This window comes from Hemitrygon akajei, chromosome 2 (genome assembly GCF_048418815.1).
Source record: "Hemitrygon akajei chromosome 2, sHemAka1.3, whole genome shotgun sequence".
NCBI lineage: Eukaryota > Metazoa > Chordata > Chondrichthyes > Myliobatiformes > Dasyatidae > Hemitrygon > Hemitrygon akajei.
The window spans coordinates 155,563,706-155,585,800 of NC_133125.1; the positions used below are offsets into that span (position 1 = coordinate 155,563,706).

General features: G+C 45.4%; 1 protein-coding gene across 18 annotated transcripts in view; it reads left to right on the forward strand.

Annotated features, from left to right (window-relative positions):
• Positions 1-22,095, forward strand: part of LOC140717149 (ras/Rap GTPase-activating protein SynGAP-like) — a 683,169-nt gene that overhangs the window by 171,453 nt on the left and 489,621 nt on the right. For all 18 annotated transcript variants that reach the window (XR_012096464.1, XR_012096465.1, XR_012096472.1 and 15 more), the window contains exon 2: positions 16,164-16,283. Coding sequence is in view for 6 of the 18 variants with exons in the window: in XM_073030475.1 (XP_072886576.1) it covers positions 16,164-16,283 (120 nt within the window). In the remaining 12 variants the exon portion in view is untranslated. The remainder of the gene's footprint in view (positions 1-16,163; positions 16,284-22,095) is intronic.

Here is a 22,095-nt window from a genome sequence, read left to right on the forward strand (position 1 = left end):
GTTGTGCTGACCCTCAAACCCTGCCTTCCATGTAACCCCCCACCTTAAATTCCTCCATATACCTGTCTAGTAGTCTCTTAAATTTCACTAGTGTTATCTGCCTCCACCACTGACTCAGGCAGTGCATTCCACGCACCAACAACTCTCTGAGTGAAAAAACTTCCTCTAATATCCCCTTTGAACTTCCCTCCCCTTACCTTAAAGCCATGTCCTCTTGTATTGAGCAGTGGTGCCCTGGGGAAGAGGTGCTGGCTGTCCACTCTGTCTATTCCTCTTAATATCTTGTACACCTCTATCATGTCTCCTCTCATCCTCCTTCTCTCCAAAGAGTAAAGCCCTAACTCCCTTAATCTCTGAACATAATCCATACTCTCTAAACCAGGCAGCATCCTGGTAAATCTCCTCTGTACCCTTTCCAATGCTTCCACATCCTTCCTATACTGAGGCGACCAGAACTGGACACAGTACTCCAAGTGTGGCCTAACTAGAGTTTTATAGAGCTGCATCATTACATCACGTCTCTTAAACTCTATCCCTCAACTTATGAAGGCTAACACCCCATAAGCTTTCTTAACTACCCTATCTACCTGTGAGGCAACTTTCAGGGATCTGTGGACATGTACCCCCAGATCCCTCTGCTCCTCCACACTACCAAGTATCCTGCCATTTACTTTGTACTCTGCCTTGGAGTTTGTCCTTCCAAAGTGTACCACCTCAGACTTCTCCGGGTTGAACTCCATCTGCCACTTCTCAGCCCACTTCTGCATCCTATCAATGTCTCTCTGCAATCTTCGACAATCCTCTACACTATCTACAACACCACCAACCTTTGTGCTGTCTGCAAACTTGCCAACCCACCCTTCTACCCCCACATCCAGGTTGTTAATAAAAATCACAAAGAGTAGAGGTTCCAGAACAGATCCTTGTGGGACACTAGTCACAACCCTCCAATCTGAATGTACTCCCTCCACCACGACCCTCTGCCTTCCGCAGGCAAGCCAATTCTGAATCCACCTGGCCAAACTTCCCTGGATCCGATGCATTCTGACTTTCTGAATAAGCCTACCATGTGTAACCTTGTCAAATGCCTTATTAAAATCCATGTAGATCACATCCACTGCACTACCCTCATCTATATGCCTGGTCACCTCGTCAAAGAACTCTATCAGGCTTGTTAGGCACGATCTGCCCTTCACAAAGCCATGATCAGACCATGATTCTCTAAATGCCCATAGATCCTATCTCTAAGAATCTTTTCCAACAGCTTTCCCACCACAGACGTAAGGCTCACTGGTCTATAATTACCTTGTCTATCCCTACTACCTTTTTTGAACAAGGGGACAACATTCGCCTCTCTCCAATCCTCCGGTACCATTCCCGTGGACAACGAGGACATAAAGATCCTAGCCAGAGGTTCAGCAATCTCTTCTCTTGTCTCGTGGAGCAGCCTGGGGAATATTCCGTCAGGCCCTAGGGACTTATCTGTCCTAATGTATTTTAACAACTCCAACACCTCCTCTCCCTTAATATCAACATGCTCCAGAACATCAACCTCACTCATATTGTCCTCACCATCATCAAGTTCCCTCTCAGTGGTGAATCCCAAAGAGAAGTATTCATTGAGGACCTCGCTCACTTCCACAGCCTCCAAGCACATCTTCCCATTTTTATCTCTAATCGGTCCTACCTTCACTCCTGTCATCCTTTTGTTCTTCACATAATTGAAGAATGCCTTGGGGTTTTCCTTTACCCTACACGTCAAGGCCTTCTCACGCCCCCTTCTTGCTCTTCTCAGCCCCTTCTTAAGCTCCTTTCTTGCTACCCTTTATTCCTCAATAGACCCATCTGATCCTTGCTTCCTAAACCTCATGTATGCTGCCTTCTTCCACCTGACTAGATTTTCCACTTCACTTGTCACCCATGGTTCCTTCACCCTACCATTCTTTATCTTCCTCACTGGGACAAATTTATCCCTAACATCCTGCAAGAGATCCTTAAACATCGACCACATGTCCACAGTACATTTCCCTGCAAAAACATCATCCCAATTCACACCCGCAAGTTCTAGCTTTATAGCCTCATAATTTGCCTTTCCCCAATTAAAAATTCTCCTGCCCTCTTTGATTCTATCCTTTTCCATGATAATGCTAAAGGTCAGGGAGCAGTGATCACTGTCCCCCAGATGCTCACCCACTGACAGATCTGTGACCTGACCCAGTTCGTTACCTAATACTAGATCTAGTATGGCATTTCCCCTAGTCGGCCTGTCAACATACTGTGACAGGAATCCATCCTGGACACACTTAACAAATTCTGCCCCATCTAAAACCTTGGAACTAATCAAGTGCCAATCAATATTAGGGAAGTTAAAGTCACCCATGATAACAACCCTGTTATTTTTGCACCTTTCCAAAATCTGCCTCCCAATCTGCTCCTCAGTATCTCTGCTGCTACCAGGGGGCCTATAGAATACCCCCAGTAGAGTAACTGCTCCCTTCCTGTTCCTGACTTCCACCCATACTGACTCAAAAGAGGATCCTGCTACACTACCCACCCTTTCTGCAGCTGTAATAGTATCCCTGACCAGTAATACCACCACTCCTCCCCTTTTTCCCCCCTCTCTATCCCTTATAAAGCAATGAAATCCAGGAATATTGAGAATCCATTCTCCTTATACTTGTGTAGTGGAAATTACATTAAACAATCCTGTATTAAAAACATGGAAACATAGAAAACCTACAGCACAATACAGGCCTTTCAACCCACGAAGCTGTGCTGAACATGTCCCTATCTTAGAACTACCTAGGCTTTACACATAGTCCTCTATTTTTCTAAGCTCCATCCAGCCATCCAGGAGTCTCTTAAAAGACCCTATCATTTCCGCCTCCACCACTGCCACTAGCAGCCCATTCCACGCACTCACCACTCTCTGCGTAAAAAAAAAACTTACCCCTGACATCTCCTCTGTTCCTACTTCCAAGCACCTTAAAACTATGCTCTCTCATACTAGCCATTTCTGCCCTGGGGAAAAGCCTCTGATTATGCACACGATCAATGACTCTCATCATCTTATACACCTCTATCAGGTCACCTCTCATCCTCCATCTCTCCAAGGAGAAAAGGCCGAGTTCACTCAACCTATTCTCATAAGGCATGCTCCCCAATCCAGGCAACATCCTTGTAAATCTCCTCTGCACCCTTTCTATAGTTTCCACATCCTTCCTGTAGTGAGGTGACCAGAATTGAGCACTGTACTCCAAGTGGGGTCTGACCAGGGTCCAAAACAGCTGCAACATTACCGCTTGGCTCTTAAACTCAATCCCACGATTGATGAAGGCCAGTATGCCTTCTTAACCACAGAGTCAACCTGCGCAGCTGCTTTGAGTGTCCTATGGACTCGGACCCCAAGATCCCTCTGATCCTCCATGCTGCCAAGAGTCTTACCATTAATCCTATATTCTGCCATCATATCTTGAATCTTGAAGATACAGTGAAAAGATTGTCTTGCAAACTGTTCATACAGACCAAATCATTACACAGTGTATTCAAGTCATACAAGGTAACAGAATGCGGAATAAAGTGTAACAGCTACAGAGAAAGTGCAGTGTAGGTAGATAATAAGGTGCAAGGTCACATCAAGTGAGGTCAAGATTCCACCTTACGGTATTTACAGTAACTAACATGTCTTCATATGAAGGTGGCTATAAACATTAACTCAGAAATGTTTCAAAATGAGGGTAGTTCTGTTTTTGTCCGGCACTATCCCTGGACAGGGACAACATGGGTTAGATCCAGAGTATTATGTGCTTTCTTTACCACCTCATCTCCCTGTGCTGCCACCTTCATTGATCCTTAGAGGTGTACATTAAAATCTCTGCTGCTCAGAACTCCCTAGGACCCTACCATTCATGAGTATGTCTTATCCTTACAAGGTCTTGTATAAGTTTAGCAAAGCATCAATAAAGTGTTGAATTCCACCGCAGGACATAAATATCACATTTAACTGCTTTGACAAACTGTGTTGCAGTTTTCGATGATATCTCGAGTACTAAACACAAAAACAAGCCTTTCAATGCATCAGCTCTGTAGTAATCATCTGGTGTCCATTTACACAAATTCCATTTTATTCACCTTGATCTCTCATTAATACCTTGATTCTATGACACATGCATGTTTTCCCTAGGCACTCCAGTTCCCTGCTACATCCCAAAGGTGGTTAATTGGCTGCTGTAAATTGCCCCTAGTGTCTGGGTGATGGGTAGAATCTGGGTGGAATCAATGGGAATGTGGGCAGGATAAAATGGGTTAGGATAGGATCAGTATGGCCATCAGCATTGACATGGATTTGTGATCAACTTTTGTGCAATATCTTGCAATGATTCACCGAAGTGGTAAGTTATCCTTCAAGATCGCCGCCACCCAGGCCATGCCATCTTCTCCCAGCTGTCATCAGGCAGGAGGTACAGAAGCCTGAAGGTTCAAGACCACTAGGTTCAAGAGCAGCTACTTCCCTTCAACCATTCAGTTCTTGAACCAACCAGCACAACCTTAATCATCACTTCATTACAGCAAAATATGAAAAATGAGGTAGCCTTCATGGGTTTATGAACCATTCAGAAATCTGGTGGTGATGGCGGGGGGGGGGGGGGGGGGGGACATCGATGAAGCTGTTCTTAAAACATTGAGTGTGGGAGTTCCTTAAGTCAAAGGCCTTACATCAGTGGGAACATATATGTATATATATTTCCCTCCCTCCCTCCTTCTCTCTCTCTCTCCCCCCATCTAAGAATGGATCCTCACCGTGTGTAGATAAGCTCGCACGTTTATTGCAGCTCGAGATGCTTTGAAAGGGAAGTGAGCGGTGCCAGGAAAACGCAAGACTATCTTTGCGAAGACATTAATGTAACAGAGAGACACTGGCGCCACCGAGGGGAAAAGGCTGTAACTGCAGCACACCGCAAACCTTTCACCAAACACGTCAGCTCTGCAATTTAAAAACCGAAGATTAAATTTTATTCCCCCTTTCAGTGTCCCGTGAAAGCTTTGCATTGCTTTTCTTCAAATCCACCACTTCATTTAATTTCAGTTCTGTTTTTTTTCAACAGTGGAATCAATTTATTTAATTACATAATTGATCGTGTTGGAATCTTACTTAAGTAATGATGATTGAGCAAAACGTATTTGACTATTAATTTGGAATCACAGCAATAGATACTTAAATGTAGTTTGAGAGGGATTGTTTATAGTAATGTAATCTGCAAAAGATTTTAACTAATTTGTGATAGATTGATGGTTGTTTGTTTAACAACCAATTAGTTCAGATTTTATTGATTCACGTGAGTGCTGTGAAACAGAATTAGGTTTAATATCACAAATCATGAAATTTGTGGTTTCACATCAGTAGTACAGTGGAATACATCAATACATTATAAATTACAATAACAATACGTGTGTGTATGTATATATATAAACAATTATTACTCTTCAACCATCAGGTTCTTGAACCAGAGGGGATAACGTTATTTAATTTTATTTTCCCCCATCACTGAACTGCTCCCATAGTCTATGGTCTCATTTTTAAAGACTCAACAACATATGTTCTCAATATTCATTGCTTACTTATTTATTATTGTCATTATTTTCTTTACTTTATATCTCCCGCTGGATTTACAAGCTTTCTCTCTGCTCCACGTTGTATTTTGTAGTTTGCTGTCGTTTGCACATTGGTTGTTTTGTCTTTGTTGTGTCCAGTTTTTCATTGACTTTATTCTGATTCTTTGCATTTACTTTGAATGCCTGCAAGTAAATGCATCTCAGGGTAGGATATGGTGAGATATATTCACATTGATAATAAATTTACTTTGAACGTTGATATGTAATGTATGTAAATATATAAACATACACAAGACCATAAGATATAGGAGAAGAAGACCATTCAGCCCATTGAGTCTGCTCTGCCATTCAATCATGGGCTGATCCAATTATTCCAGTCATCCCCACTGCCCTGCCTTCACCCCACACCCTTTGATGCCCTTGCTAATCAAGAACCTATCTACCTCTGCCTTAAATGCACCCAGTGACTTGGCCTCCACAGCAACAAATTCCACAGATTTACCACCCTCTGGCTAAAGTAATTTCTCCTCATCTCAGTTCTAAAAGGACATCCTTCAATCCTGAAGTCGTGCTCTCTTGTCCTAGAATCCCCTTCCATGGGAAATAACTTTGCCATATCTAATCTGTTCGGACCTTTTAACATTCAGAATGTTTCTATGAGATCCCCCCTCCCCCCATTCTCCTGAACTCCAGGGAACACACAGCCCAAGAGCTGCCAGACATTCCTCATGCGGTAACCCTTTCATTCCTGGAATCATTCTTGTATATATATATATATAAACCTGATTCTGATACGAGTCTCTATTGTGGACTGAGAGTGGGAAGGGGGAAGGGAGAGAGAAACCATGGTTGGGTAAATGGGGAAAGGAGAGGGGAGGGAGCAGAAAGAACCAGAGAGACATTATGTAATGATAAATAAAGCAATGACCTTGCCTGGGGTCTCTGGACTGGGTGTGTCTATGTCCGTGCCCCCCCCACCCCTAGCACTCCTTCTCTGCCACATGTCCTACACCCCTCCCACCGCATTCCACCCTCGCCATTCCCAACGCCCTATACTCCTGCCAGACTTACAAACTTGCTCTCCACTTCATCTTGGCAAATACAGTAGATATTTCGTGAGTGTCTACAAGCTCCTCTGCCTCCTCCCTGATGGTAAGGAGAAGAGGCAATGTCCTGTGTGGTGGGACTCCTTAATGATGGATGCCACCTGATTTGGATTTCAGTGACAAGACCAGCATTTATCACCCGTCCTTAATTGCCCATGAGAAGGGGGCAATGGGCAACTTTCTTCAACTGCTGCAGTCACTGGGGAAGGTGCTCCCCTTGTGCATTTGGGAGGGAGTTCAAGGATTTAGGATGACAAAGGTCTGGAAATAGATTTCCATCTAAGGATGGTGAACCGTGTGGAAAGCCGGCAGAGAGAGATCCAGTGAGGGGAGACCTGTTGGAAGTTCAATAGGTTTAAAAAATTATGAGGAGTATAGAAAGGGGAAATGCAAGCAACACCCACAAAATGCTGGAGGAATTCAGCAGGCCAGGCAGCATCTATGGAAATGAGTAAACAGTCAATGTTTCAGAATGAAACCCTTCTTCAGGACCTGAGGAATGGTCTCAGCCAGGAAAGTCGACCGTTTTCTCATTTAATGAACAGTCTGATAAGTTCCTCTGGCTTTTGTGTGTGTTGCTTTGGATTTCCAGCATCTGCAGACTTTATTGTGTTTATAAACACAAGCAAGCTTTTTCTACTGAGGTTAGGTGAGAATAGAACTAGAGGTCATGGGTTAAGGGTGAATTATGAACTGCTCAATGGTAGCATGAGGGGGGACTTGTTCACTTACAGAGTGCTGAGACTGTGGATTGAGCTGCCAGAGAATGTGGTAGATGCATAGAAACATAGAAAACCTACAGCACGATACAGGCCCTTCAGCCCACAAAGCTGTGCCGAACATGTCCCTACCTTAGAAATTATCTAGGGTTACCTTAGCTCTCTATTTTTCTAAGCTCCATGTACTTGTCCAGGAGTCTCTTAAAAGACCCTATCATATCCACCTCCACCACCATTGCCGGTAGCTCATTCTACACACTCACCACTCTCTGTGTAAAAACTTACCCCTGATGTCTCCGCTGTACATACTTCCAAGCACCTTAAAACTATGCCCTCTCATGCTAGCCATTTCAGCCCTGGGAAAAAGCCTCTATCTACACAATCAATGCCTCTCATCACCTCTATCAGGTCACCTGTCATCCTCCGTCGCTATGATCTGTTAAGTTAGAAAACCTCCAATCCTCCACTCTCACCCTTGACAAGGTGGATGAGGAGAGACAAAAGTGACAGCCATCAGTGGAATCTGGAGGCATACAGCAGGTGCTGGAGGACCTCAGCAGGTCAGGCAATGTCTGTGAGGCAAATGTACAGTCAACATTTCAGATTGGGATCCTTCTTCTGGATCTTCATGGAGTCCAATAAAGACATTGACCTGAAATGTCAACTGTCCTTCTCCTCCCACAGACTCTGACTGACCTGCTGAGTTCCTCCAGCATTGGATGTGGAAAGAGTGTTCTCCTCACCTAGGGGGAATCTAAACCTAAAGCTCACTGTTTTAATTGCCCCTAATATACAGGCGAGTAAATTGTCGAGGGTTGTGGAGAAAGGCAATGTGTGAGAGAATAAATTATAGGAGTTAAGTGGATTAAAGGGTGTGATGGGAAAGATTTTAAAGATTAGCTTTATTTGTCACATGTGTATCAAAGAATACAGTGAAATGCATCACTTCCATCAACACTGTCTAAGGAAGTGCTGGGACAGCCAATAAATGTTGCCATGCTTCAGGAGTCAATATAGCTTACCCTGACCTACGTGTCTTTGAACTGTGGAAGGAAACTGGAGCACATAGAGGAAGCTCATGAGCTTATGGGGAGAAGGTATAAAATCCTTACAGATAGCAGCACACACAAGATGCTGGAGGGGCAGCATCTATGTAAATTAATAAACAGTCGATGTTTCGAGCCATCCCTTCATCAGGACTGGAAGAGGAAAGATACCAGAGTAAGAAGGTGGGGGGAGGGAAAGAAGGACAAACTAGAAGGTAAGTGAAGCCGGGGTTGGGGTGGGGGTAGCGAGTGAACTTAGAAGCTGGGAGGTGATAGGTGGAAAAGGCAAAGGGTTGGAGAAGTAGGAATGAGTCATGGGAGAAAGGGAAGGTGCGGGGGCACCAGGGGGAGGTGATAGGCGGGTGAGGAAAAGCGCTAAGAGGCCAGAGTGGAGAATTGAAGAAAAGGGAAAGGAAGGGAAGAGGTGGTGGGGGGGGGGGGCGGGGGTGGAATTAGCAGCAGTTGGAGAAATCAATGTTTACTAGAAGTTCTGGTACAGTTAACAGCAGGAATTGAATTGTGATTATGATCACAGGCACTGTAGCAATGTCACGCTCACTGCTAAACTACAGTGACACTCCACAGTAGGAAAAGACTCCTCCAAGCTGGCACAGGCTTGGTGCACAGAATGGCCTTTCCCTGCTGTTGTCAATGTCAAATAAGTCTCTGCTTTCAGAGGGAATAGGTTTGGGATTCACAGATTACAGAGGGAATGAAAGTCAAGTTTATCATCACTGATGTATGTCATGAAGTTTGTACAGTGTAAGACATAAAAATAATGTTCTCCCTGTGACCACTGGGGATTCCTTTGGGTGCTCCAGTTTCCTCCCACAGTCCAAAGACAGTTAGAAGGTTAATTGATTATTGTAAATTGTCCTGTGATTAGGCTAGGGTTAAAGTTGTGGGTTGATGGTTGGTGCAGCTCAATGGTCCGGAAAGGCTTATCCAAAAAAAATTGTAACTTCCAAAACTGGTAAATGGTGCAAAAGACAAATAACAAGCTAGTGTTTGTGGGTTCATTGACCTTTTGGAAATCTGATGGTGGAGGGGAAGAAGCTGTTACTAAAATGTTAAATGTAGGTCTTCAGGCACTTGTACCTCCTCACTGATGGTAGTAATGAGAAGTGGATGTGTCACGGATGGAGAGGGTCTTTAATAATAGACGCTGTCTTCTTAAGGCTCTGCTTCCCAAAGCTGCCCTAATGGTGGAGAGGCTCATGCCTGTGATGGAGCTGACTGAGTTTAGAACCCTCTGCAGCCTCTTCTGAAATTCTGCATTGGAGTCTTCATACCAGACTGTGATGCAACAGTCAGAATACTCTCCACCATACACCTATAGAAATTTGCAAGATTTTAATATGTTGACATATCTAATCTTCTTAAACTCCTGTTGAAGTGTAGCTGCTGGTTTGCCTTTCTTGTGATTGCATTAATTGTGTTGCACTGAGGATAGATCCTCTGAGATCCTCAGGAACTAGAAGCTACTCTCCCTTTCCACCACTGTCCCCTTGCTGAGGACTGATGCATGTTCTGACTTTCCCTTCCTGGAGTCCACAATGAGTTCCTTGGTCTGGCTAATGCTGAGAATGGGATTGATGTAATTTCCCTAAGGGCTGGAGACACAGCTCCAGAGACCCGGCTGTGATCTTAGCTTCTCACGCTCTTTGTGTGTGGAGTTCGCAGGTTCTCCCTCTGGCTGTATGGGTTTCCTCCCAGATGCCCAGTTTCCTCCCACATCCCAAAGATGTGTGGGTCAGAGGGTTAATCGGCCACCTTAAATTGCCCCCAGTATTTCAATTGGTAATGGCAGAGTAATCTGCAAGAAAGTTCTCTCCCTACTGTAATAAAATAAAGCCAACAGCGTCCTTCCTTGGCATTTCACAGTCTTCATGCAGATTCAATTTAAAATTTAATCTGGTTCCATATGTTTGCACCTCCTCCAGCACAGGGCATATGGCAGGCTGGAGAAGGGAGACTCACAATGTAACTTGAGGGCATGGAGTAGGATGAAGATCCCACCACTGAGACTGTGCAGGCCTCCATCAGGCACCATTCACACCCCTGAGTTCAGCACCGTTAAGTTTCTCAGACCAATTGATCTGCATTACATTATCCCCTGCGCCTTGCTGTTCCCTAAGCTTGCATCCCTCAGTGACCATCTGGGCTTTCTCAGCTGATCACTTCAGTCGCTGCAGACTCCGCTATTCTAAGTTCCAACAGTACATTTAATTATCACAAGAGATTCTGCAGATGCTGGAAATCCAGATTAACACACACAAAATGCTGGAGGAACACAACAGGTCAGGTAGCATCTATAAAAATGAATAAAGAGTTAAGGCTTTGGGTTAGGACCCTTCTACAGGACTGGAAAAGAAGGTAGACTTCAGAATAAAAAGATAACGAAAGGAGATGGAAGACTAGCTGGAAGATGATAGGTGAAGCCAGGTGGGTGGGAAAGGTAAAGGGTTGGAGAGAAAGGAATCTGATCGGAGAGGAGACTGGAACAGGAATGGGGATAGAAATCAAAATGGTGGACCGCTGGGAAATTGCACTTCTGGCGGATGGGGCAGAGGTGCTCGACAAAGCAGTTCCCAGCATCAGAGGAGGCCGCATCGGGAGCACCAGATACAATAAATGACCCCAGCAGATTCACAGGTGAAATGCTATCTCACCTGGAAGGACAGTTTGTGGCCCTGAATGGAGATGAGAGAGGAAATGAATGGGCAGGTGTAGCATTTCTATCACAGGAAGGGATATGTCCAGGGAGGGAAATTATTGGGATGGATGAATGGAAAGGGAATGACAGAGGGAGCAATCTCTCCAGAAAGCTGAGAGTAGTGGTTGGGGTAATGACGTGTTTGGTGGTAGGATCCCATTGAAGATAGTGGAAATTGTGGAGAATGATATGTTGGATGCAGAGGCTCATCAGGTGGTAGGTGAGGACAAGAGGAACTCTATCCCTGTTAAGGTGGCAGGAAGATGGGGTGAGCACGAATGTTCCGGAAGCGGAGGAGGTGCGGTTGAGGGTAGCAACAACGGTAGAGGAAAGGAAACTTCATTCTTTGAATAAGGAGGGCATCTGTGGTGTTCTGAAAAGGAAAGCCTCATTCTGTGAACAGATGCAGCAGAGGTGATGGAACTGAGAAAAGGGAATAGAATTTTTACAGGCTACTGGGTGGGAAGAGGTATAGTCAAGATAGCTGTGAGAATCGGTAGATTTATAAAAGATGCCAGTAAACAGTTTGTCTCCAGAGATGGAGATAGAGGTCGAGAAAGGGGAAGGATCGACCAAGTGAATTTAAGGGCAGGGTGGAAGTTGGAGGCGAAGTTGATTAAATTAACGAGCTCAGAGTGGATGCATGACGTGGCACCAATGCAATTGGCAATGTAGGGCAGGGAGAGTTGTGGAGCATTATCAGGGAAGGCTTGGAACATGGACTCCTCTACATAGTCAATGAAAAGGCAGGCTTAGCTGGGAGCCCATGTGGGTGCCTATGGCTACCCCTTGAATCTGGAGAAGGTGCAAGGAGCCAAGAGAGAAATTGTTGAGGACCAGTTCTGTCAGACAGAGGAGGGTAGTGGTGGAGGGGAAATGGTTGGATTTTGAGAAAGAAGTGGACCACTTTAAGGCTTTCTTGATAGAATTCTATAGGGACTGGACGTTCATGGTGAAAGTTGGACAGTCAGGGTCATCTGATTCACATCTTTATTCCCTCCATCCTTGTCCTTGAGAGAAAGCTATTACACAGCCTGAGACTGCAGAGAGCTTTATGGTGCAGTGGATATGTTCACGCCAATATACAGAAGTATAATTAAGTATATAGAATAATGAGACAGAAACATAGAACATTAGAGCACAGTACAGGCCCGTCAGACCACGATGTTGTACCAACCTTTTAACCTACTCCAAGAACAATCTAACTCTTCCCTCCTATATAGTCCAAGCAACACACACAAAGAACCTCTCCTCAGCATTTTTTCTCTGGTCCTGCTAAAAGGTTTTGGCCCGAAACGTCGACTGTACTTTTTTCTATAGGTGTTGCCTGGCCTGCTGAGTTCCTCCAGCATTTTGTGTGTGTTGCTTGGATTTCCAGCATCCACAGATTTTCTCTACTCTGTGACCTCCTATATACTCCTTCATTTTTCAATCATCCATGTGCCTATCTAAGAGATACCTAAATACCCCTAATATATCCACCTCTACCACCTCCCCCAGCAGTGTGTTCCCCAAACACACTGCTCTCTTTGTAAAGGACTTACCTCTGACATGCACCCTATGCATTCCTCCAATCAACTTACAATTATGCCCACTTGCATTTGCCATTTTCATCCTGGGAAAAAGCCACTGGCTGTCCACTCAATCTATGCCTCTTATGTTTGGTAAATCTCCTCTGGCCCCTCTCTAAAGCATCCACATCCTTCCTGTAGTGAGGTGACCAGAACTGAACACAATACTCCAAGTGTGGTCTAATCAGGGTTCTATAGAAATGCCAAACACTAGAGGGTAGAGCTCTAAGGGGAGGTTTAAAAGAAACACAGGAGATCACAGAATCTGGGGCAACAATCTGATGGTCCAGCAGCATCAGTGAGTAAAGGAACTGTGGATGTCTCAAGTCGAAACCCTACGTCAGGATTAAGAATGCAGAGAGAAGATCAGTATATTTACACCGAGAGTGGTGAGTGCCTGGGAAGTGGTGGAGGCAGGTATGATAGTAAGAGGCATTTAGAGAGGTAGGGAATTAGAGGGATAGAGTACATGCCACATGCAGGGAGATGGTGACCGTCTCTGCAGGCATCGTAGCCTGAATGGCCTGTCCCTGTGCTGTTCAGTGTAGAGGCATGGATTAACAGCCAAAAGACAAGGGATTCAAAACCCAGAAGGTAATTTAATTTATAAAATGAGTAAAAATTCTGATGGACATCATAGAACAGTACAATGTAGTACAGGCCCTTTGGCCCACAATGTTGTGCTGACCTTTTAACCCTCTCCAACATCAATCTAACCCTTCCTTCCTCCACAGCCTACAACTCTCCATTTCCCTTACATCCACATGCCTATCTACGAGTTTCTTTGTGTCCCTATTATAGCAGTCTCCACCACCATCCCTGGCAGTGTGTTCTAGGCACTCAACACTCGCTGTGGGAAAAAAAAACTTACCTCCGACATCTGCCCTAAACTTTCCTCCACTCAGCTTAAACAGATGTCCTCTGGTATTGGCCATTTTAACCCTGGGAAAAAGGTTCCGGCTCTCTACTCAGTCTATGTCCCTCATAATCTTCTAAACCTCTATCAAGTTGACTCTCCCTCACATTCACTCCAAGTCATTGGTATCAGTTTAGGGGTCACCAGAAAGCTGTGTTTGTCATAAAGTTTGCCACATCTTTGGGCTCTGTACTGAGGGAGTGGTGGTTGGACGATGGCAGCAGAGACACATGGCAACGAAACAGATCCTTCGGCCCATCTAGTCTGTACTGACCATTAGCTGTCCCATTCCCACCAATCCGACAGTAGACCCTTCTATTCACCTTACACTCTTGGTGATACCTCCCAGATCCTACTATTTACCTACTAAGCAGGAGCAATGTACAGCGACCAATCGCCCAACCAACTAGCCCCTCGGGCAGTGTGAAGGAGCAGCCGTGCCACTTTGCCAGTCAGTGCCAACGTAGGCCTGGTGGTGCACAGCCCGCACTCGGTCCCTTTGGCCCCCCAGGCTCTGCTGTCCCTCATCCACTCACCTACACTCATCCATTCTGTTCTCTATCCCTCACTCACACACTGCTGGCAACTTTCAGTGGCTGACCATCCCACTGACCTGCATGTCAACAGGAATGGGAGGAAACTGGAGCACATGGTGGAAATCCACATGGTCACAGGGAAAATGTGTAGTCTCTACTCACAGACAGTGCTGAAGGATGGGCAGAACAACAGAGTGTGCAAGGGTTTCTTGTGTGACATGATCACATAATACTGCACTGCCCCCAGGAGACAGTGCTGGCTTTGGACTTGGGCCCAGTAAATGAGCTGGGAGGCTCTGGGGTCAAGAAGATTGGACTGCTGGGTTGGTTTTTGGCCCATGTGAGTATCTGGGGAGTAGTAGATTCTGGTGTGTGTGTGTGTGTGTGTGTGTGTGTGTGTGTGTGTGTGTGTGTGTGTGTGTGTGTGTGTGTGTGTGTGTGTGTGTGTGTGTGTGTGTGTGTGTGTGTGTGTGTGTGTGTGTGTGTGTGTGTGTGTGTGTGTGTGTGTGTGTGTGTGTGTGTCTGCATGGGCCCAGTAGACTGTGCTGGGAAGATCTGGGACCCAGTAGATTATGCTAAATGTGTGCAGAAGCCAGCTGACTGTGCTAGTGTGTCTGTAGCTCTGTAGGTTGAACAGAGAACCATTTGAGGTCCAGTGAATTGGGCAACAAACCCCCTTGTGTCCCATAAATTTTGCTGAAAGAACCCTGGGGCCAGGAGGTAATGCAAGGAGCTCCCTTGGTCCTAATAGATTGTGTGGCAAAGTCATGGGGACCAGAAACTTTGCTGGGGCTTCCTGGAATACAGTAGATTGTGCTGCGATCACCTTTGGGTCGAGTAGATATTCTTGGAATACCATTAGACCCTGTGGAAGTGCTGGCAACACATTTAGGCTCAATAGATTCTTCAAGGAACATCTTTGGGACCAGTAGGTTATGCTGGCTTGGGTAGTGTGGGGTGTTCCATAACATCCAGTAAGTTTACTGGCACTCCTTTCAACCCAGTAGATGATGCCTCTGGGTCTCTGGATTTTTTTGGCTTTGCTCTCAGGTTGGGCAAGTGATTGGTTGGTCCCTCCCACACTCCCCACCCTCCTCCACCTTCCTTCCGCATCTAGATAGGTGGTACCTGGAGTGTTGTATTGACTTCAGGTCACCCCATTGCAGGAAGGATGTGTGGGCTTTAGAGAGGGCACAGAAGATGCTGCCTGGATTAAAGGGAATGAGCAATAAGAAGCTGGATAAACTTGAGTTGTTTTCTCTGGAGCAGCGGGGGCTGAGAGGAGACCTGTTGGAGGTAAATTAGTTTATTATTGTCACATGTGCCAAGGTAGAGTGAAAACCTGTCCTTGCATACTGTTCATACAGATCAGATCATTACACTGTGCTTTGAGGTAGTACAAGGCAAATCAATAACAGAGTGCAGAATAAAATGTTACTGTACAGAGAAAGTGCAGTGCAGGTAGACAATAAAGAACAAGGTCATAGTGAGGTCAACTGAGGTCCGTTTTATCCTACTAGGGAACCGTTCAGTAGTCTTATAACGGCGGAGTAGAAGCTGTCCCTGAGCCTGGTGGTACATGCTTTTAAGCTTTTGTATCTTCTTCCCAGTAGGAGGGAGGAGAAGGGATAATATCTGGGATGGGTGGAGTCTTTGATTATGCTGCTGCTTCAGTCTGTGGAGGGGGCAGCTGGTTTCCCTCTTGTGCCATGTCCACAACTCTCTGCAGTTTCCTATGGTCTCACGCACAGCTCATGATGCATCCAGATAAGATATTTGATGAAAATTGGTGGTAGTTGATGGAGTCTTGCTGAGTTTCTGTAACCTCTTGAAGAAGTAGAGGGGTAGGTGAGCTTTCCTGGCTGTGGCGTACACGTGGTTGAACTAGGATGGACTATTGTTGATGTTGTCTCCCTCTATCTTCCTCTCGCCCTACACAGGCCGCTCTCCACCACGTGTCCTCCAGCCTGGAGGGTGGGAAGGTCTGGGACGAGGAGCCCTTCACCCACGACACCAGCGCTGCTCCATGATTGGTCAACCAGAGGCACAGTACAAGTGGGGTGAGTCATTCCCCGTCCGCTCCCATTCCTTCCTGAAAACCCCATACTGCCCGCCCCTCCTATCACTGTCCTCGCCTCTTCCTCTGTGTCGGCTGAAACTACCATCACTTGCCCACTCCCAACCGTACACATCCCTGGTGCCCCTGGGTGATGAAGACCAGCTGGTCTGTGTCCACTGTGTCACCGGGTACAATGCACTGGAAGGTCTTGTTACTGCTCAGTATCTCAAAATAAAAATAAATCTGCCACATCCTGTTATCTTCTGTGATCTTTGAGAAGGTGATGGTGGGGTGGAGGGGTAGGTGGCCTACTCCAGCTCTTTGTTTTACGTTTTCCGGGTCAATGGCGGTGGCTGCTCGATCGCTAACCTCCTTCCTACACCCCCTCCCAAAATCCCAAGAATGCAAGGACAGACTGCACTGGCCTCCATTGACCCTGAACACATAAGCCAGGAGCTGGAGTAGGCCACTCGCCCCTCCACCCAGCGCTGACCACAGCACAGCAAAGGTCACAGCAGATAACAGGAGCTGGCAGATTTACTTTTATTTAGAGATGCAGCAAAGTAACAAGACCTTCTGGCCCAATGAGCTCACACTGCCTTATTACACCCATGTGATCAATTAATCTACCAACCAGTACGTCTTTGGAATGTGGGTACCTGGAGGAAACCCTCGCAATGCTTACAAGCAGCAGTGGGGATCGTACCTGGGTCACTGACACTACACTACCATGCAGTCCCTCTTCTCTCGAGGTGCTAGAACAGGCCCGCTGGAAGAACTTCGGGGTGGAGAGACAGATTGGACAGTTAATGTTCCGGGCCAGTCAGGTGAAGAGTCTCCACCAGAACCTTTGATATTCCAAGTTTCTGCATGATCCCACTGTCAGCACCTCCCCATCTGCCCCCGACCTCTCAACCCCCACCTCACCCAGAATCTGTTCACCTCACCCTTAAAGACATTCACAGACACTGCTTCCGGGTGCTTGAGAAGGTGAGTTCCAAACACTTCCCACCATCTGGGAGGAAAAGAAAATCCCACATGTCTCTGTGTTGGTCGGCTGACCACTTATTCTTAACCAGTGACTCTGGCATCAAGAATACTTGGAAACCTCCTCTCCACATCCACCCCTCACATCTTATATGTCTCTGTGAAGAGCCCTCCCACATCATATATACATATAAAGGATATATATATATATAAATAGTACTTTCCTATCTCTCCTGGTACTTCTTAGTGACCACACTTTCATTCAGGTCGAAGAACACCCAGCCCAGGAACAGGCCCTTCAGCCCACAATGCCTGTGCTGATCACAATGCCAAAATAAACTAAATCTTTTCTGCCTGTACACAATCCCTACACCTATATTTCCTGCATATTTGTGTGTCTATCTAAAAAAAAATGCCACTGTCATATCTGGTTTCACCCATCGCAGCCCATTCCAGAAAACAAAACCTGCCTCTCCATTAAACATTACCATTCTCACCTTAAAGCATGTCCTCTAGTTTTAGATATTTCTTCCCTGGGAAATAAAGGGATTCTAAGTGTCTATCCTTATCTATACCTCTCATAATTTTATAAACTTCCCTCATCCTCAGACACTTCAGAGAAAACAACCCAAGTTTGTCCAACCTCTCACAGAACATAGCACATTACAGCACAGTACAGGCCCATCAGTCCACTGTGTTGTGCAAACCTTTCAACCTTCTCTAAGTTCAATCTAACCCTTCTGTTATACTTGGCTCATAGCTCTTCATTTCTCAAGCCCTTTAATCCCAGCAGCATCATGGTGAACTTCTTCTGCACTCTCTCCAAAGCCTCCGCATCTTCCTGTAATGAGCCAGACAATGCTCCAAGTGTGGCCAAACCAAAGCTGTAATATGACTTCCAAGCTTTTATACAGAGTGCCCCTAGCACTGAAGGTATACATGCCCATACACCTTCTTCACTACCCTATCCACTTAAGACATAGGAGCAGAATTAAGACATTTGGCTCATTGAGAATGCTCCACTATTCAATCATGACTGATTTATTTTCTCCCTCAACCCATTTTCCCCATAACCTTTGACTCTCTTACTAATCAGGAACCTATCAACCTCCATTTTAAATATACCACTGATTTGGCCTTGACAGCCATCTTTGCCAATATATTCTACAGATTCACCATCCTCTGACTAAAGATATTCCTTTGGAAGATATGGATTTAGACTGCAAGACTCATCTGTGCAACAATGATGTTAAGTGTCCTGCCATTATCTGTAAACTTTCTCTTTATATTTGTCCTCCCACATGCAACACCCCACACTTGCCTGGAATAAATGCCATTTGCCATTTCTCTGCTCATATCTGTAATTGGTCTATATTCTTCTGTATTGATCTTCACTGTCCACAACTCCACCAATCAGTTCATTGTCTGCAGAATTACTAGTGCACCCATCCACATTTTCATCCCTGGAGAACACCACTGATCTCGGACCTCCAGAACGGAACTGCAACACTGGCCTCCTTATATATTTTCATGGTCACACCCGGAAAGAACCCCTACAGATTGTCAAACATGACTTCCCTCTCCCAAGTCTAGGTTGACTCTACTCTCGTCAGGATTAGTTATCTCAATCCTTATTACATATTCTTGAAAATTCTCCACTAACTCTGGATATTTCCACATCTGGATGGGATGTACTGGTTACCGACACAGCTGGAGGGGGTACATCGAATGCACTCACACCTTGATGAATGAAGCTATAACACATGCCTGTGACGCCGTTACAAGCAAGTTTTTTTTGTACCTGTATCTTGTGCACATTACAATGAGTTGACTTGTCCATACTTGGTATATGCAAGGTTGTGTGATATAGCCTAGGTACCTGCGCAACTGGAGGAGATGCAGTGGATATAGATACACACACGTCGATGGAGTACACATATCTGGATAGTTGTAGAATGGATCTATGCAAATCTGTATGCTGGGTGCAGAGATACCCGGAGTGGGGTAGATAGGTGTGCACACCATTTGGATGTAGATAGAACCGGTCCTTCAGCCTGTGATTTTGTCCCAACCTATATAAACCTACTCCATGATCAATTTAACCATCCCTCCTACATAGCCCATAACCCCCCCCCCCATCTTTCTTTTATTCATGGACCTATCTAGGATTCTCTTAAATGTCTGTATTGTATCAACCTCTAAGACCACCCCAGACAGTGCATTCAAGGCTCTTACAGCCATCTGTGATCTTCCTTTGGTATGCAAGGTGTAAGATGTAGGAGCAGAATAAGGCTATTTCATCATGCCTGATTCATGATCCCTCTCAACCCCATCCTCATGCCTTCTCCATGTAACCTCTGACGCCCTTATGAATCAAGAACCAATCAACCTCCACTTTAAATATACCCAATGACTTGGCCTCCACAGCCATCTATGGCAATGAATTCCACAGATTCATCACCCACCAACGAAAGAAATTCCATCTAATCTTGTTCTAAAGGGACATCCTTGTATTCTGAGGCTGTGCCCTCTGGTCCTAGATTCCCCACTATAGGAAACATCCTCTCCACATCCACTCTTTCTAGGTTTTGCAATATTAAATAGGTTTGAATGAGATGCCCCCTGCCCCCCCCCCCTTAATTCTTCTAAACTCCAGTAAGTACAAGCCCAGAACCATCAAACACTCCTTGTACTTCAACCTTTTCATTCCTGGGATCATTTTTGTGAACATTCTGGACTCTCTCCAAAGCCAGTACATCCTTTGTTAGATAAGGGACCGAAAACTGCTCACAATATTCCAAGTGCAGTCTGACAAATGCCTTATAAAGCCACAGCATCACATCCTTGCTTTTATATTGTAGTCCTCTCAAAATGAATGCTAACATTGCTTTCGCCTTCATTTATTCACACACTTTACCTCCTGCCAAACTTCTATCCATGCTAGTATCTTTCCTGTAATACCATGGGCTCTTAACTTGTTTAGCAGCCTCAAAGGCCTTCTGAAAATCCAAGTAGACAACATCCACCAACTTACCTTCATCTAATCTGCCTGTTATTTACTCAAAGAATTCCAATAGGTATGTCAGACAAGATTTCCCCTTACGGAAACCATGCTGACTTTTTATCATGTGCCTCCAAGTACCCCCAAACCTCACTTTAACAGAGGATCCCAACATCTTCCCAACCATTAAAATCAGGCTAACAATTCTAAAATTTCCTTTCTTCTCTCTCCCTCTCTTGTTAAAGAGTGGATATATGCCCATCCGAATGAAATAGAGGGAATGGGATGCGCAGGTAGCAAACACACAACCTGGACAGGATATATTGGGCCAATGCACATCTGGATAGGATACCTGGTGTTGCATGCTCATGGTCAGGGTTCAGAGACAGGGGCACTTTTAACCCCTTAAGACAGCTGGATCGGTTGGGGAGGAAGGTAAAACATGAAGATTTTGAAATGCAAGCCTGCATTCACTCCCAGCCAGCCCTGGTGGGATGTCAGGCAAAGCCCCACTCCGGGGTAACAGTTCAGCCGGGTGAGCCACCATCAGGATGCGAGTTGCCTCCACGTTATCCATTGCCAGGGAGGACATGGTCAGTGAGGCTGACAGGAGGTTACGGTGCCCATCCAGGTACCCAGAAAGCATTCCCCACGCCCCCTCATAGTCATAGTTATATAGCACTATATGGCCTTTCAGCCCATCATGTACATGCTACATCCCTGAGTTGTCCCAAACTACCAACATTTGGCTCATGTCATAAATGGGCCAAACCATTCTAACCTAATCTAATTTAGTCAAATCTACACCTTTCCTACCCATGTACCTATCTAGATGTATATAAAACATTATAATTGTAGCCACATCTATGACTTCCTCTGACAGCTCACTACCACCCTCTGGGTGAATATGTTTCCCTCCAGGTCCCCTTTAAATAAATTTCCTCTCATTTTAGACTTATCACCTCTGGTTTTGGACCCCATCTGCTACCCTGGGGAAACTGATGTGACTATCCTCCTTATCTCTCATGATTTTATAAACTTCTATATGTCACTTTCCTCACTCCAGGTAAAAACAATCCCTGCCGATTCATTCTCCCTTCCTGCCCTGGCAACATGCTTGTGAATCTTTCAAATTCCGATTCATTAATTTATCACAAGCACATCGAAGCATACAGTGAAAAGCGTTATTTGCAAAAGCAACTAACACAACCTAAGGATGTGCTGGGGTAGCCCAAAGGAGTTGCCACACATTCTGGTGCTAATGTAGCACGTCCACAATGTTCAGCAGAACAACACAGATCCAAACAAGCAACAACATTACAACAAAATAAGCTCCTTTCCTACTTCCCTTCACCTACCCACACAGATAGCCCTCCAGCTCAGGGAGAGGCCTCTGGAGCTCCAGTGGTCTCAAGGATATCAACTTTGACTTCCCAGTTAACTTAAAACTCATAGGTTCAGGGCTTTGGTCATAGGGCTTCAGCCTCTGATCTTTGGGCTCCGATCTTTGGTATCGACCATAAGACTAGCTAATGACAAGACCCCAAACTCCAGGCCTTGAACTCTGGACTCGCCGACTCGAATACCTAAGGGATCACTGGCTCTCATGCCCTCTGCTCGATTGGATGTTTGACCTGGTGGGATTTGTTTACCTGGGGTGGGGCAACCAATCCTTGTCCCTGTTGGTCCTTGTCCACAACAGTTGCCAGCCCACCACCCACAGATGTGAACATCCATGTCACTGGCTCTTTCCTGCACCTTCTCTAATGTAATCATTGTGTGGCGACCAGACCTACACACAATACTCCAGATGCGATGTTACCTC